At 44.7% G+C, this 17,858-nt stretch overlaps 1 protein-coding gene across 1 annotated transcript in view; it reads right to left on the reverse strand.

Annotated features, from left to right (window-relative positions):
• dpydb (dihydropyrimidine dehydrogenase b) overlaps positions 1-17,858 on the reverse strand; it is a 70,079-nt gene that overhangs the window by 9,338 nt on the left and 42,883 nt on the right. Inside the window, 7 exon segments of the mRNA XM_034183269.1 lie at positions 2,519-2,661; positions 9,100-9,219; positions 11,012-11,132; positions 11,368-11,451; positions 11,549-11,617; positions 14,404-14,568; positions 14,725-14,940. Coding sequence (XP_034039160.1) covers positions 2,519-2,661; positions 9,100-9,219; positions 11,012-11,132; positions 11,368-11,451; positions 11,549-11,617; positions 14,404-14,568; positions 14,725-14,940 — 918 coding nt within the window.

Here is a 17,858-nt window from a genome sequence, read left to right on the forward strand (position 1 = left end):
ACGACAGCCACTGGGGCACGGTTAAAATGAAGTCCTTGGCTAGGAGCTTATAGTGGTGGCCTTCATTGGATGAAGACATTGAGATTGAGGTAAATCAGTGCGATACGTATCTGCAAACATCAGCGTAGTGTTCCTGTTACAGCACCAGTGCTTACTTGGAAATGGGCTTCAGGTCCATGGGAGAGAACACACCTTGATTTTACAGAGTCTAAGAAGCAAATGTTCCTTGTGGTGATGGATGCATGTGCCAGATGGCCTGAAATTATCCATATGAAAATACTACCACATGCAAAATAATCAAAGTTTTGAGAAACTTGTTTTCCACTATGGGTTGCCTAAACAGTTGATAACTGATAACGGACCTCAATTCATTGCAAGTGAATATGAGACATTTCTGAAGCTGAGAGGCTGGTGGAAGACTTTAAAGGTCCTTAGTCAAAAGTAGAGCACTTGGTGGTATGTCTTTGCAGCACTGTATTGCAAATTTCTTGTTTGGTTTTTGAAATATGCCACACGGGACAACTGTTAAAACACCGACACAACTCTTTTTGAAAAGACAGGTCTGCACCAGGTTATCTTTGCTGAAACCAATTTTCTCTCAATTTATCCAGGATCAACATGTTCAGAAACAGTCAAATGTAAATGGTAGACTCAGGAGACAAGCAGTGCTTCTATGAAATTACAGGGGAGGAGAGAAATGGGTGAATGGTGAAATTACCCAGCTTTTGGGTCCTGTTACATATTTGGTGTTGGTAAATGGCAATTGTATCAAACGACATATGAATCAATTACTGGAAGAAAAGAAAAAGAATGTAAATCCAGACATTGTCAATGATGTTGATGATCACTTTGTTTTTGATTTTGACAATGAACTGGATGATTCAGAAAATGAGTCAAAGGACACGACAGGTGAACAGATAACCATTTGTACATCCTCCACAATGGCTAAACTTGTAAAGAAATGTAAATAATGATGTGTGAAAAAGAAACTGCACATGTAATTGTGTAACAGAAAAGAAACAGGTGTAGTTAAAAGTCTACAGGTATCATGACGGGCGGCTGCCCGACACCAGGAGCGGGTGGACCCATGGTACAAACTCCCAAACCAGGCTTTGAGGTATAAGAAGTCGTCATGTTTATTACAGGCAGAGGTTCGGTACACAGGTGATCGTATAGCGGAGCAGAGGTACAAGCTGGGCGAGGCACAAATGTAGTCATTTCCGGGCAGGGGTCTGAGGCACGAGTAAACACTGGCGTATAGGCTGAGGCAAAAAGGCGCGGTCAAGAAACTCAGAGCAAGGAACTGGTACACGGCAAGACTATCAGGACAGAGACAGAGAACTAGAAGGCTGGAGAGTGTGCTGGAAGCGACAACAATCTGGGGTTTATATGCATGTGGACTAATTAGAAAAAAGGTGGTGTTAACAAGATGCACATGAGAGGAAGGATCCAGAAAGGGGGCGTGGCTAATGAACAAAGATACTATGTGTGCAAGACAGTGAAGGAAGAGAACACAAGGTGGAGTGAAGAAAAGACAAAGATATGTAAACAGGTGCACAGAGCGTGAGAGAAAGGAAACACAAAGCAGACAGAATTAAAGTGGGAGACAGGGACACATGGCAGGTTCAGCGAGAACATAATCAGATATAAGTGAGGGATGAAGACATGAAGGCAGATGCAGGGTGTGGAGTGAAACAGAACTGAGGGGCGTGAGGAGAACCAGGGAACTATGAACAGAACATACTATGGCTGAAAGCAGACTAGACATGAGAACTGATCGGAAACAAATACAAGAGCAGAACTAGACTAGGAAAACAAGGTGATGAATGAACTAGAAGAAGAAAACAAACTACAAGAAAAACAGAAAGCAAAACCCCAGTATAAAGCATAATAGATAACACAAATGAGAAAATACACGGATGATAAACTAATGATCAATAATGCAAACAATCTAACAGAACAAAACTAGAACAGAACTGGGAATAACCATATGATGAAAACAAAATAACTTAGTGAATCATGACAAGAACAAAGTGACAAGAAAAACATGACAGAATAAATCCTGATGAAAATAAATATTAATAAATTAAAGCTGAAACAGACCAGAATAACAGAAAGGAGGAAAACAAGGGCTCAGCGCCCTGACCCTGCCAAATCCCTGACAACAGGGGAGGACTGTGGTATATGGAAGGTTCTGAAGGTGCAGTAACTTGGGTTACCTGCAGGGGCGCTAAGTGCCAGTATAAACTAAACAGTTGTGACTGCACACAGCCAAACACAGAAGTAGGTGGACGGCAAATGAAGACCAGTTGGTTGTTTAAAGCCTGTAATAACATTCATTATTGTTTGAGTGAAAACTCACTGACTTCAAATAACATCTGTAACACAACAGGATTCTGATTCTGGCTTTATAATTTTTACTTCCCGTCCTGTCATGCTCTCCAATTTTCTCCCCTATGTTTGGGAATGTTCCTATGTACAGTATGAAGTGCTGTCATACCAACATGTTATTTCTTACCTGTAAAACTGAAGCCCCAGCATGAAGAAACTGTAGTCCTGCCTCTGCTGAGTCTATACCGCCAGTAGCCAGAATAGGGAAACCAGGAAGTGCCTTGGCAATGGCCGACACAGCTCTAAGTACAATGGGTCTAATGGCATTACCTGCATACAACATTAAAATTATTAAGATGCACAAGATGTGTGTATGAAAGTTGTTTTTTTATTTATACAATATATTCATTGAAGTGGAGGTTGTGAAGAATAATACTAGTGTTGGTAATATAAAAAAAACAACAAAAAACTTTCCATCCAAACATCTACATAAGCATGGGCAGATGTCATGGTATGTCACGGTTTGAAAATACCATGGTTTCACAACTGGGATTTCTTTTGTCAATTCATAAGCTCTGAAAACAAAGCTGATGTCATTCCACATGAGTGAAGACCTGTGTGTCATGGTCAGAGGATTATGAAGATATTTTGGTTATCAAGAGAAAAAAAATTATATACCACCGCCAACATAGAGGAAAATAATTATCTAATGTGCATAGAGTGAATTTAAGACGACAGAAAAAACTGCACCACATAGAGCTTTTTGATTAATTCCCTCGTCACGTGTCACTTATCTTCAACGGCTTATCCAGGATCAGGTCACAGGGGCAATAGCTCCAACAGGCAACCCCAGACTTCCCTTTCCTGGGGCACATTGACCACCTCTGACTGTGGGATCCTGAGGCGTCCCAGACCAGTGCGGGGGATATAATCTCTCCACGTAGTCCTGGGTCTTCCCTGGGGTGTCGTCCCAGATGGATGTCCCTGGAACACCACCCTAGGGAGGTGCCCAGGATGCATTCTTACCAGATGCCTGAACCACCTCAGTTGGCTTATTTTAATGCGAAGGAGCAGCGGCTCTATTCTGAGCTCCCCACAGATGACCAAGCTTCTCACCTTATCTCTAAGGGAGACACCAGCCACCCTTCTAAGGAAGCCCATTTCGGCCACTCATAACTGCAATCTAGTTCTTTCGGTCATGACCCAACCCTGACCATAGGTGAGAGTAGGAAAGAAGATTGACCAGTAGATCAAGACCTTCAGCTTTTGGCTCAGCTCCCTTTTTGCCACAACAGTACGGTAGAGGGAATGCAACACCAGCCCTGCTGCGCCGATTCTCCAGCCAATCTCATGCTCCATTGTCCCCACACTCGTGAATAAGATCCTGAAATACTTGAACTCCTTCACTTGAGGTAAGACTGCATTCCCTACCCTGGAGATCCATTGGTTTCCTGCTAAAAACCATGGCCTCAGATTTAGAGGTGCTGATCCTCATAACAGCCTCTTCACACTTAGTTGCGAACCGATCCAGTGAGTGTTGGAGGTCACAGGCCAATGAAGCCAACAGGACCACATCATCTGTAAAAAAAAGCAGTGATGAGACCCTGAGCCTACCAAACTGAAAACCCTCCTCCCCCGACTACGCCTCGATATCCTGTCCATGAATATCACAAACAGGATTGTGACAAGGCACAGCCCTGGCGGAGGCCAACCCCCACCAGAAACGAGTCGGATTTACTGTCAAGCATGCAAACACAGCTCTCGCTTTGTGAGTACAGAGATTGGATGGCCCTGAGAAGGGACCCCCTCACTCCATACTCCTGCAGCACTTCCCACAGTATCTCCCGGGATACCCGATCATACGCCTTCTCCAAGTCCACAAAACACCTGTAGACTGGATGGTCATATTCCGAGGCCTCATCCAGGGTCCTTGTGAGAGTGAAGAGATGGTCGGTTGTACCATGACCAGGATAGATCCCGCATTGTTCCTCTTCAATCAGAGGTTTGACTATCAGCTGAACGCTCTTTTCCTTCACCCTGGAATAGACTTTACCAGGAAGGCTGAGTAGTGTGATGCCCCTGTAATTGGCACACACTCTCTGGTCCCCTTTTTAAAATATGGGGACCACCACCCCAGTTTGCCAGTCCTTAGGCACTGTTCCAGACCTCAATGCAATGCTGAAGAGACGTCTCATCCAAAACAGTCCCTCCACACCCACAGCCTTTAGCATTTCTGGACTGATCTCATCAATCCCTGGGGCTTTGCCACTGTTGAGTTGTTTGACTACCTCAGTGACTTTCACCAGGGATGTTGTTGATAATCCCCCATCAGCTTCCAGCTCTGCCCCTACTATAGACGGCACTCTGGTCTGATGCAGGAGTTCCTCAGTGTTCCTTCCAGTGCCAGATTACATCCTCAGTTGAGGTCAACAGAGTCCTATCCTTACTGTAGACAGCTTGGATGGTTCCCCATTTTCCCCTCCTGAGGTGCCTCAGTCTTTCGGGTCTTTCTGAACTTTGCAAGTGCCTCCGGAGTCCTCTGAGATAACATATCCTGGAAGGACTCCTTGTGCAGTTGGACAGCTTCCCTGGCCACTGGTGTCCACCATGGTGTTCGAGGGTTGCCACCTCTTGGGGCACTTAAGACTTTCAGGCCACAGCTCCCCACTGCAGCTTCAGCAATGGAAGCTTTGAACTTTGCCCATTCTTGTTCAATGCCCACAACCTCCACAGGGATGCTAGAAGAGCTCCGCCGGAGGTGTGAGTTGAAGATCTGTCAGACAATGGGCTCCTCCAGATGTTCCCAGTTCACTATCCATTTGGGCTTACAAGGTCTGTCCAAAGTCCTCCTCTTTTTATGATTCTGGATGGAGCTGGGAACTGAGTCAGATATTTACCCCAAAATGCAGAGCAGTGACAACAAAGGTGATTTCAAAAGATGCCAAATTTAATTATCTCACAAGTGAATACAGATTCAAAAACTGATGCAGGAAACAGAAATAACAAAAATATAATCTCTACCCACTCAGGGTGAGGGAAACCCAGGGTGTGAGAAGGCAAGGGAAAAACTAAGGCAGTTCTCTTCAAGGAGGAGCAAAACTCAAAACTGGTTACTTACGACAAATGGTGTAATGGTGGAGAACACAGGATCTCAGAGCACATAATAAATCAACAGCGGAATCTTGAATGAACACTGACAACACAGAGCAGACTGTGACAAACACTAAACAGCTACTTCTGACAAACAGCTACAAAGGACCTACAAGGGCCATGAACACAGGTGAGACATAAATACAGATAAACTGATGAGGTAATGGATTGCAGGTGGGAACCTTATGGAGGGGATATGATGGTCAAACTTGAACATAAGAGGGCAGCAGAGAAGATAACATACCAGAATGTGAGATGGATGTGGAGGGTAGACACAAAGTGACACAACTCGGACACAAGGGGGCAGCAGAGAACGGAACATAAGACACACAGTGACACACAATCTAATAAGACTTGTGATAAGGGGCAGAACCCCACAGTGCAATGACGGAGGATGGTGCCAAGACTGGAAGGCAGATGAGACTAGAGGGCACAGTGAGAAAGACAAGACGGACACAACCAGGAAATACGATATGAGCCAAAAGGCGGGATCTAACCATGACAGGAAGAACACAGCTCACCTGCAGCGAGAGGCAGTCCCGCCCATGAGTGTGCGCAGGGAATAGACACAGGGAGACAGCAGTGCAGACATACAGAAATGGGGACCAGGACCCTGGACTTGGACAACTGACATGGACCAGAGAGAGACATACAGGTAATTGGTGTGGGAGGAGTGCCCGAGACAAGATGTATTAAATGCACATGCTCCACTCCTCTTGCAAACACACACACACACACACACACACACACACACACACACACACACACACACACACACACACACACACACACACACACACACACACACACGCGCTTCACACTCATTCATCCATACGACACACCTACAACACACACAGGCACTCACAGACAGAACAGAAACTGAGAACTAAATCTGACCACAGGGAAACGAGACAGGATGGACAGATGAACAGAACTTATAACCACTACAGGAAGACAAGACAGGACAAACAAGCGGAGACAGATACCTTGGACACAGAGAACTAATATAACAGAGAACTTGGACACAGACAACTTGGAAAACAAGACAGGACAGATGAACAGAGACCTAGGACACAGAGAACTAATATGACATAGAACCTTGACGCAGAACTAACATGACAGAGAACTAATACACAACCCAACCGGACCCTAACACCCCCACCCTCTGATCCAAATCACCACCAGATGGTGATCAGTTGACAGCTCTGCCCCTCTCTTCACCCGAGTGTCCAGAACAACCTTCGGCCTAGGGTGCTCTGGTATCATGTACACTTATGAGCATCCTTATGTTCGAACGTGGGTGATCGCTATGGACAGTCCATGACTAGCACAGAAGTCCACCAACAAATGACTGCTCAGGTTTAGGTCAGGAAGGCCGTTCCACTCAATCGCGCCTCTCCAGGTGTCTCTGTCATTGCCCATGTGTGCATTGAAGTCCCTCAGCAGAACAATGGAGTCTCTCACTGGAGTTCCATACAGGACTCAACTGAGGGACTTCAAGAAGGCCGAATACTCCACACTGCTGTTTGGCGCATATGCACAAACAGCAGTCAGAGTTGTCGTGTCCCCCCTGCCCCACCATCCGAAGGTACAGGGAGGCGACCCTCGCATCTACTGGGGTAAACTCCAAAGTAGCGGTGCTCAGCCAGGGACTCGTGAGTATCCCCACACCCGCCCAGTGCCTCACAGCCTGGGCAACTCCAGAGAAGAATAAGATCCAACCACTATCAAGGAGAGCGATTCCGGAGCCAAGGCTGTGCGTGGAGGCGAGGCCCACCAGATCTAACTGGTAACGCGGCACCTCCCACACAAGCTCCAGGTCCTTCTCCCACAGTAAAGTGATGTTCCACACCCCCAGAGCTAGGCCCTACCACCCAGGTCTAGTTCACTGAGGCCCTCAACTTTCACTGCCACCCATGGGACAGTGCATCTGACACCAGAGGTCCCACCCGTGGGTGGTGAGGGTAGCAATGGAGAGTCCATGTTGGCTTTTTGGGCTGTGCCCGACTGGGCTCCGTGGTAAGCCAAGCCACCAGACACGCACTGACAGGCCCTCCATCCAGGTCTGGCTCCAGATCAGGGCCCCAAGCTTCCTCCGGGTCCAGTCAGGCTTCCTCTGCCTCATTTTGTCATGTTGTCATTGTGAACCATTTTTAGTCTGGCCCCTCGCCTGAGACCAATTTGCCATGGGAGACCCTACCAGGAGCACAAAAGCTCTCAGGTTCATAGCAGCACAGAAACCTGTCCACCATGATAAGGTGATGGTTCCTCTCTGGGAACCATCACCTCTTTGTGTTGGAGAGATTGCCTTGATTAATTCAAAGCAATCTTATTACCCAAGGCCATCAAATATGGCCATAGGATATTTAAGAGGAATTTTAAGAGGTTAAAAAGTCACATTCTGTCCCTATTTTTGGGTATGATCTCATGGACATTAGCTTGGTGGCGTCACGTCCTGGTGTTGCTAGCTGCTAACTTTGCTTCATTTTTGGCTAAATATAACACCATCATATAGTATGTAAACGCTAGTGAGAAATAAACACTTCTAAATCTGAAAATGCTATTTTTGGAACCTAATAACACCTCTGAAGTGATTTAGAAGACATTTCACTTCCACTAACTCAAAGCTAACTTTGGCTCTTGTCAAAAGCTCATGTACATATACACGCACACCATCCTGCAGATGCTGTGAAAATGTAAATATTGTTTATGATTGATTGATTGATTGATTGAGGGGTTTTATTGTACATGTACAAATTTTACGTAAGCCAATATGCAAATTATAAAGAAGACAATGCTCATACAGCCGAGGGTATTTTAGCATTGCATTATTTTTTTTAAAGTTAACTTCATCCAGACAAAGAAGGAGCACTCAGAGAGTGCAATACACGAGCCTTACATGGTTGTCAGCAAGTCGTGCAAATTCATTCTTTGGAATTCAGTAATACCGTTGTATATTGTTCTGGTGGCCTTGCTACTTGATCAGATTTAGAATATGCGGCAAGAGAGACAGATAAAAAGGGGAGAATGTGCACATCAGGACTAAAATAATGTGTCCAAGGAGGTGTGTAATTCTCATACGCTGATATGATAGACAAAATCTATGAGATGTCACCCATGGGTTTTCTTTAGAGGAGGTTTGAAGCTGAAGTGGGTCTATTTTTAATCTTGCCACCTTGGCAGTGCTTGACTCAGCCTATTTCCTACCCAACCCATAAACAGGTTAAGAGGTGAAGCATGGGTACCATACCATCAAAATGTGATACTGGCCCAGCCTATATCTATCTGTACCTCATTTCCATGACATTTCCTTTATTTTAATAACAATTTTGGAAGATTTTCTTACTGTAAAGCAGACTCTGAATTTTATCTTTGGTGCTATAATAGAAGAATGTAGCCATGAACAGAAACTGCCCCCGAAAAATCTGCAACTGTTGCTTTTAATAAAAATCTCACTATTATTTATATTTCTGGATGAGTATGTGGATCAGTGGGTTTCAATTTAAGCACGTGTCACTACTTGACACAACTCCGGATGTACATGGAGGCACAGGCGGCTTTCAACCACATATATGAAAAATGTCTGCTATCATGAGCTATGACTTTATGTGTTCTTACCAGAAAGGCCTCCATACGTGGTGCGTTTGTCTAGTCCCACTTTAGGCCAGGGAGAACCATCAGCCTTCAGTCCCATCAAGCCGGAGACAGTGTTGGTAGCTGTGACGCCATCTGCGCCACCTAAAAAAAAAAAATACAACAATACCTTTACTCCACTCACCAACAGCTATGGTCCTTTTATCACTGAATGTAGTTTGACTTTGCCATACTCCGTCATTTTGCCAGAACTAGCAACTTGATAAGCCTGTCTTTGTTTTATGTTACAGTCATTGTACATGTTAACGCCAACATTGCCAAAAAATAGGAGGTTCACTGGTTCTCATCTATATCTATCAGAATTTAAAATTTCAGAGCTGAATATGTAATACATTTTATAAAGTTACTTATGCAATTTTTGCAGCTCCAGTGACTGACTGACTCAATTAATCCTACGTTTGCCCTGCTAATGGCAGAGAAAATGCAATATAAAAAGGCAGTTTACTTATATTACACCTTTAAAATCCAGTGGCAAAGTTTTCAACAAAAAGAAGAATAAGAATAAAGAACAGGCAGCACGATGGCTTAATGGTCAGCACTGTTGCCACACAGCAAGAAGGTCATGGGATTGCTTCCTATTCGGGACCTTTCTGTGTGGAGTTTGCATGTTCTCCCCTCCACTTGTATTCCCTCTGGTTGCTCTGGCTTCCTCCCACCTCCAAAGCCATGCAAATTAGGTGAATTGGAAACTTTAAGTTGACTGTAGGTGTGTGTGCGGGTGTGAAGGTGATTGTCTCTCTATATGTGGCCTTGTAATGGACTGGCATCCTGTCCAGGGTGTACCCCGCCTCAAGCCATATGACTGCTGGGATATGCTCCAGCTTTCCTGTGACCCTTAACTTAGCAGCCAGAGAGATCAAACACACTCACGGAGGAACAATATGACTAGGCCTAATAGAGGAAGACTGTCACCCCAAACACCCCCAATTTAGTCTATATGTACTTAAATTGGGTATTACTTCGTCTCCCATCCCCAAAAAAAAATGCCTGTTAGGTGAACTGGAAACTTTAAACTGACTGTAATATAATTTAGTGCAAACCAGCTAGACATGGAGAATACACAGCTTTGCAATGTAACTAGGCAAGGGCATTAAAGTGGAGATAAAATAAAAATCATTATTATATGACTACGACGGTACGCCCACTCTGATTGGCTGATTTCCGGTGTGATATTTTCCAATATCAGGCTCTTATCATGACAATCGGTCCGGATCGCATATCAGATTTGTGATTTTTTTTCTTTACAATTTTCCAAAGTAAAACAAAAAGCGAACAAAGAAAATGGAGGAATTAACAGCAAACAAGCATGAAGTGGACGTGCAAAATGAAATGAAGACCAACAAAATGAAAACACAGATCCGAACAGTCAAGAACAGATTGAAAATTTGTTACAAACCAGAAAGATAAAAACACCAGAAAAACCAAGTCGAACATGAACATACTCCAGAAATATCTAAACAGCATCAGAAAAAAACACAGATTGAAAGCCATCTGTTAAGCAAGTTCTTCATGGAGGTGAAGAAAGCGAACGGGTCTGACTACGAGCCCAAAACCATCAACAGCTTTCATATTCGGGCGATACCAGAAGTTTACATGTTTACATATAATGGCCATATAATAAACAAATTATTAACCTTGCTTGCTCGGTCTGTACAAGAAAATATCAGATCTCTGTGTGCTCGGCCCGTGCTGTCAGCACCTTGGTCTGATATTTTCCCGTACAGACCGTACATTTAACTTTTCTGTGACACACAAACAGTCTCTCAGTTGAAAAGAAAAAATATGTAGCATAAAAAAAATAAAAAGTAATAAGAAGAAATGATTAAGAAAAAAATGAAAACACATCAGAGGTTGATTTAAGAGGAAGTTTGTTTACCTTCTTGGGCAGCCTTGGCAATGTCAACAACGTTGGTAACGTTTGGTGTCAGTTTAGCAAAAAATGGAATTGAAACAGCTGCACGCACCCAACGGCAGATGTTACGCACCAACACTGGGTCCTAATAATGACGCAAATACAGACATACACAAGAAGACAAAAAAACAAACACACAGTATATATAAATATGTTTTATCTTAGTCTCACACTCAAGTGCAAGTCATTTTAGATATTTTAAAATGGTTTAAAACTTTATGAAAAGCAGGAGGAACACACACACACACACACACATACACACATACATATATGAGCAATGCACATGCTTACAAAGCACCTATGAATTCTATCATTTGTACCTGTCCACATGCCAATCCCATCCCTCTTTCTCCCATTCCATGAGGGCAAGACAGGTTCAGCTCCAAGCCATCTGCTCCTGATTCCTAAACACATTTTTTAACCTTCAATTACATGTTCATGATGATAACACTGGTGATTGCTATACTATTTATTTTTGGCAGTCATGTGACATTTTCTTACCTCAGCCATCTTGGCGAGTATTGTCCAGTCGTCCTTGTTATATCCACACATTATGCTGGAGATCACCACCTGACACAGAGACAGTAAATGATTTATTTCTAAGTGAATTGTCTTTTGGACAATTTCACCTGACATTACATCGCTCAAGGTGTTTTTCATGAAAAACAAGCAACAAAGAGCAGCCAAAACTGAAGAACAAGTATCAAAATGGCTGCCATAAAATACATAATGTATATTTCAGACTCAAAGTACCCTACAAACGTCATTATACATATTATACAATGTTTTCAGGGACAAGGAACTCAGTGATTACATAATTAGACTCAAAATATTAAAACTGAAATTCAGTTTAAGGATAGATTCCTCTTGACGGTGTCGCAGACCAAACAATCCCCACTAAAAATTCATTTCGGAGCTCAGAAGCTCACCTGAGACAGAGTTCACCCAAAGCGATCAAATGGATTAATGTGATTATTAACCATTAGATGACAAGGTAAAACATCTTAAATCATTCTAAAGTCAGTTTTAAGCAGAAACGAGGCTGTTTTAAGCAGACACGAGGCGAAATTTTGTGATGCTTTGAAATGACGGATGCGCAGTGAACGCATCAGCTAGCAGCCCGAGTAGTTGGGGCTCTTATTGCTTCCTCCGTCTTTTATTATTAAATAATGTTGAATTTATGTGGAAATGACTGTTGTACAAAAGCTTCAGATATCTGTCGCTGAGATAGATTATGACTGGAGTGCGGTTTTAAGTAGAAATGCGGTGATAATCGGTGAATTGCTGCTGATGACACATGCACAGTGAATGCAGGGCGGGCCGAGTTTTAGGGGGGACCGTGCGGTCTGCGATTTGTTGATACAAATCGCACACAGCATCCATTGTTTTCTATTGACCGAGGATGACTGAACACCCTGATGTCAGGAACATGAAAATTCAGTAAGGTATATCTTCTATTATACATTCCAATTCTAAGGAAGAACTTTACTAGTGTATACTAAAGTATATCTAAATATCTAAAAAAAAAAAGAAGAGTAGAGCCACATAGGTGCCTAGTCTTGAGAACCAGGGATGGTAGGTTGAAAAGCTTTTTTAATCCCATGGGAACTCTCCCTACCCACCTAAACGGCTCAAGAAAACGGACAGCATGTATATAAGTGACATTTACACAATCAGGGTAGTAAACAACATATACAAGAAATATAGTTATTACATAATATTATAGGAGTTAGCTTCTAAAACCTAAATATTCATACAGGAGAAGATTGTAGTATGCATTTACCTACTCTGTAGACATTTTGTAAAACTAAATTATAGCTAGTATGCTAAGCTATAAATATGGTTATTTTATTATAGAAACAGAAGCTATGATGTAATATGTTTTAGGTATATATCTGAAGTTCATCCTGCAAGTTTAGTATAGGAAGACAAAATCCATACTCTACACGCATGTCTTTTTAGAAGGAAAAATAATCTGACTGGAATTTGTGTGCCCTCTCTTGGGAGAAAAAGCAGAACTGAATCTATTGTCCCAAACATTTTGATATATTGTTTCTGTGTGTTGATTAGAAATCTAGATAATGTGTAATCTATGGCAGATGCATGCGTGCACGCACACACACACACACACACACACACACACACACACACACACACACACACACACACACACACACACACACACACACACACACACACACACACACACACACACACACACACACAGGGATGTCAAAAGGTTTTGAGCCTCGCACATTTTTTTTCCCAGTCAGATATTACAATGCATCACACATCAATGCCTTAACTACTTATTTCATGTAGGATCATATTGCTCAATTCAGTTGTTGAGTCATAACACTGTATGGAAGAGACATACCCTCCAGTGTCAGTTGTAGCATTCTGCTTCACCAGGACAACGCACCAGTCCACACCACCCGCGTTGCCATGGACGCTGTGCACGAGTGTGGCTATGAACTTCTTCCTAACCCACCCTATTCTCCAGACCTAGCCCCTAGCGACATTTGAGGATGACAATGAGATGTCTGCTGCAGCAGAGGGCTGGTTAGGGGACAAAGGTGTTGAGTTCTACCGATCAGGTGTCATTAACTGCTAAACTAAATGGAACAAGTGTATGGAGTTGGAAGGGGAGTATGTTGAAAAATAAAACATTATAAAGCCAAATATCTTGCTCTTTCTGTTTGAGGCTCAAAACTTTTTGATATCCCCTCGTACATACATACGTACATACTCAATCTTTTGAATCTCATTGTTTTTGTGTTTTTAAATGTGTAGGTTTGCTAATCTACAAATATTTTGAACAAAATTAATTTGCTGACATTTTGTGAACCTGATTAGTACCACAACAAAGCTACCTTTGACGGCTGAGTTCCAGGGCCAAAAGTACTGTTTCTGCACATAATCCTACATTCCTGTATTTCACGTGTAAAGCCTCTTCTACTTTTGCAATACAAAAAGTTAATTTGTTTAGATATCTTTTTGGACTATAATGAGTTTGGCCCTCCCAAATGCATTCTATGGAAGTTTGATTGAATGCAGTAAGACCAACAAGAACAATTTATTTTAACTTGGTTATAATCTTGACAGAACTGAAACATTTAAAGTTTGCTTTTGAATGCAGTTGATTATATAAAACATAAATACCTTTAACAAATATAGTTTATGTCGATATCTATATCTCACCAACAGCTGAGATCAGAATTTGGGACTCATACTATAAGATGCCTATGTGACACTTGGCCTTTTCATCAGCATGAAAATCCCATCAGTAATTTGCTAACAAATCAGCTACCCAATGACAGTTGGTAAAAATGCAACTTCACGTGGCGAAAACCTACATTGTTGGGAAAGTCTTTCTTTAGCTCAGCAACTGACTGACACCAGTAGGCTGCCGTCTTCTCACTAATGAGTTCAATGTTGAGGAATGAGCTCTGTCCTGGTCCATAGACAGGGCCTGAGATGGTGCCGCGCACAATACGGGGAGACACATTGGTCACCAGGTCCTACAGAGAAATAAATGTACATAACATGAAGTGGGTGATGTTTGGTATCAGCTGAGTCCTACAAAGCTTCACCGTTGCGCTGAGAAGTTCAGAATTTTTCTTTTTACAAAATCTGTGTAGAGAGTTATATGTATGTGGTTTAAAGGATTAACTTACTTTATCCAGTCCAAATGTCTTGGTCAGAGCAAAACCCCATCCTTGCTCAAATGCTCTTCTGATCATAGCAGTGCTGGTTGTAGGTGGAGCAGAGGCAAGACCAAATGGATTTGGAAACTTTATTCCACAAACCTCAATGCTGATGTCCACCTGATCTATTGCGGTGTAGAACAATGGCAGCTTTGGAACTGGGTCCACAGCCTGTCCATAGAGGGACTACAGAGAGACAGAGTGGATGATTACAGTTCACTTAGTGTACTTACTGTATAGTTCAGTGGTGGCCAAGTTCGGTCCTCGAGAGCCACCTCCCTGACACTGAATCCAATGAAAGCCTTTCATTGGATTCAGGTGTGTTGGAGCAGGGAGACAACTAAGAGTGTCAGGAATGTGGCTCTCGAGGACCGAACTTGGCCACCCCTGGTATAGTTTTAGCAAAACTGGCCTTAGTGTGCACCAGGAACCTGCAATTAGCAGCAAAGAAATAACATGCAAACAAAAGGCCTAAGTTACATGTGACTGTCCGAATAAGCCCAGACATATTCCACTGAGTCAACATTGCCATTTAAAGTAATATATAAAAGAATAACTGCAAATTATATTGAAAGACATGGCCCAAAATAGGAGGTTCACTGGTCCTCATCTGTATCTATCAAAAATGAAAATTTTTGAATTGAATATGCTTTACATGTGTATCTCAAAAAATTAAATATTGTGAAAAAGAAATGATTATATTGTTGACTTATTACATAAAACTAAACTGTTTCAAGCATTTTTAGTTTTAATTTGATAATCATGGCCTACAGCTTCAAAAACAGAAAATGTACAGTGGCTTGCAAAGGTATTCAGCCCCTTGGTATTTCACACATTTTAATTTGTTTATGGCGTTTCAAATACAAAAAGTAAATCAGGCTTCTCACAATAAAAATTTCTAAAATGATCTTCCTGTTGTGAAAGTGTAGGAACACGGACCCACAACAGGGGGCGCAAATGAACGGACAATGGAGGAAGTCAAATAACAACACTTTACTGTTGTGAATGAGCACAACAAACACGGCAGGTCACAATAGTATGCAATGAAGTCAATTTACAGAACGTGTCATGTGGGCAGGCTCGAAGATAAGAGACGTCTGTCCAAAGCAGAACCGGAACCACACGATTTCCTCCGCCACCAAACCCCGGGAATACTGGAGCCGCCAAGTCCCGAACTCCCAGGTGGCCACTGCCTCCGCTTGTCGGATCTGGTACTGCTGGCGAGGAACAAAAACAGTTAGATGTAGGTGTGTTTATACCCAGCAACACGTATGGTGGGAAATCCACCTCCACCTCTCGTTGAAAAGTCTGCTGTCAAAAAACACAAAGCAACAATATTCTTCTGTCGAAAAGACAACTTGATTGGCTGAGCTCGTTACCTCCTAAGCATAGCGATATCTCGGCAAAGAAGTGGAGATGTCGTCCTGCTGATATACGATTGAAGATCAGATGATTGGTGACAGCTGTCACAGGTAATAAGTGACAGCTGTCACCCCGGCTGCTCCTGTGAGGCGGCGGCGCCCTCTTGTGCCTGGAGCCCGCACTCCAGGCAGGGTGCCCTCTGGTGGTTGTGGGCCAGCAGTACCTCCTCTTCAGCGGCCCACACAACAGGACCCCCCCCCTCAACGGGCGCCTCCTGGCGGCCGACCAGGCTTGTCCGGGTGGCGGCGGTAGAAATCGGCCAGGAGGACCGGGTCTTGGATGAAGCTCCTCTTCACCCAGGAGCGTTCTTCGGGTCCGTACCCCTCCCAGTCCACCAAATACTGGAAGCCCCGGCCCATCCTATGGACATCCAAGAGCCGGCGCACAGACCAAGCCGGCCCACCATCGATAACCCGGGCAGGAGGCGGTGCCGGACCCGGAGCACAGAGGGGTGAGGTGTGATGCGGTTTTATCCGGGACACATGGAAAACAGGATGGATCCGCAGTGAGGCCGGAAGCTGAAGCCGCACTGCGGCTGGACTGATGACCTTGAGTATCTTGAAGGGACCGATGTAACGGTCCTGCAGTTTTGGGGAGTCCACTTTGAGGGGAATGTCTTTTGTCGACAACCACACCTCCTGCCCTGGCCGATATGCAGGGGCCGGGGTCCGCCGGCGGTCTGCATGGGCTTTTGCCCTCGTCCGGGCCTTCAGCAAAGCAGAACGGGCGGCGCGCCACACCCGACGGCACTTCCGCAGCTGGGCCTGGACCGAGGGCACACCGACCTCTCCCTCGACCACCGGAAACAACGGGGGCTGGTACCCCAGACACACCTCAAAAGGGGAGAGGCCGGTGGCAGAAGACACCTGGCTGTTATGGGCATACTCGATCCAGGCCAAATGGGTACTCCAGGCCGCCGGGTGCGCGGCCGTCACGCAGCGCAGGGCCTGTTCCACCTCCTGATTGGCCCGTTCTGCCTGCCCGTTGGTCTGAGGATGATACCCGGACGAGAGACTCACCGTGGCCCCCAGTTCCCGGCAGAAGCTCCTCCAGACTTGCGAGGAGAACTGGGGACCGCGATCGGAGACGATGTCTGTTGGAATCCCATGCAGCCGGACGACGTGGTGGACCAGGAGGTCTGCTGTCTCCTGGGCAGTCGGGAGCTTCGGGAGGGCCACGAAGTGGGCCGCCTTGGAGAATCGGTCCACTATCGTGAGGATGGTGGTGTTGCCCTGGGACGGCGGGAGGCCCGTGACAAAATCCAGGCCGATGTGGGACCAGGGGCGATGAGGCACAGGCAGCGGCTGGAGCAGTCCCGGTGCCCTGCGGTGGTCAGCCTTGCCCCTGGCGCAGGTGGTGCAGGCCTGGATATAATCCCAAACATCGGCCTCCAGGGACGCCCACCAGAAGCGCTGCCGGACAACTGCCACGGTTCTTCGCACCCCCGGATGACAGGAGAACTTGGAGCCGTGACAGAAGTCCAAGACTGCAGCCCTGGCCTCTGGTGAGATGTAAAGTTTGTTCTTCGGCCCGGTTCCGGGGTCCGGGCTCCGTGCCAGGGCCTCCCGGACGGTCTTCTCCACGTCCCAGGTGAGGATGGCCACGATAGCGGACTCCAGGATGATAGGTTCTGGTGGATCCGACAACTCAGTTTTGACTTCGTCTTCATGCACCCGGGACAA

Source organism: Thalassophryne amazonica, chromosome 12 (assembly GCF_902500255.1).
Source record: "Thalassophryne amazonica chromosome 12, fThaAma1.1, whole genome shotgun sequence".
NCBI classification, from domain to species: Eukaryota; Metazoa; Chordata; class Actinopteri; order Batrachoidiformes; family Batrachoididae; genus Thalassophryne; species Thalassophryne amazonica.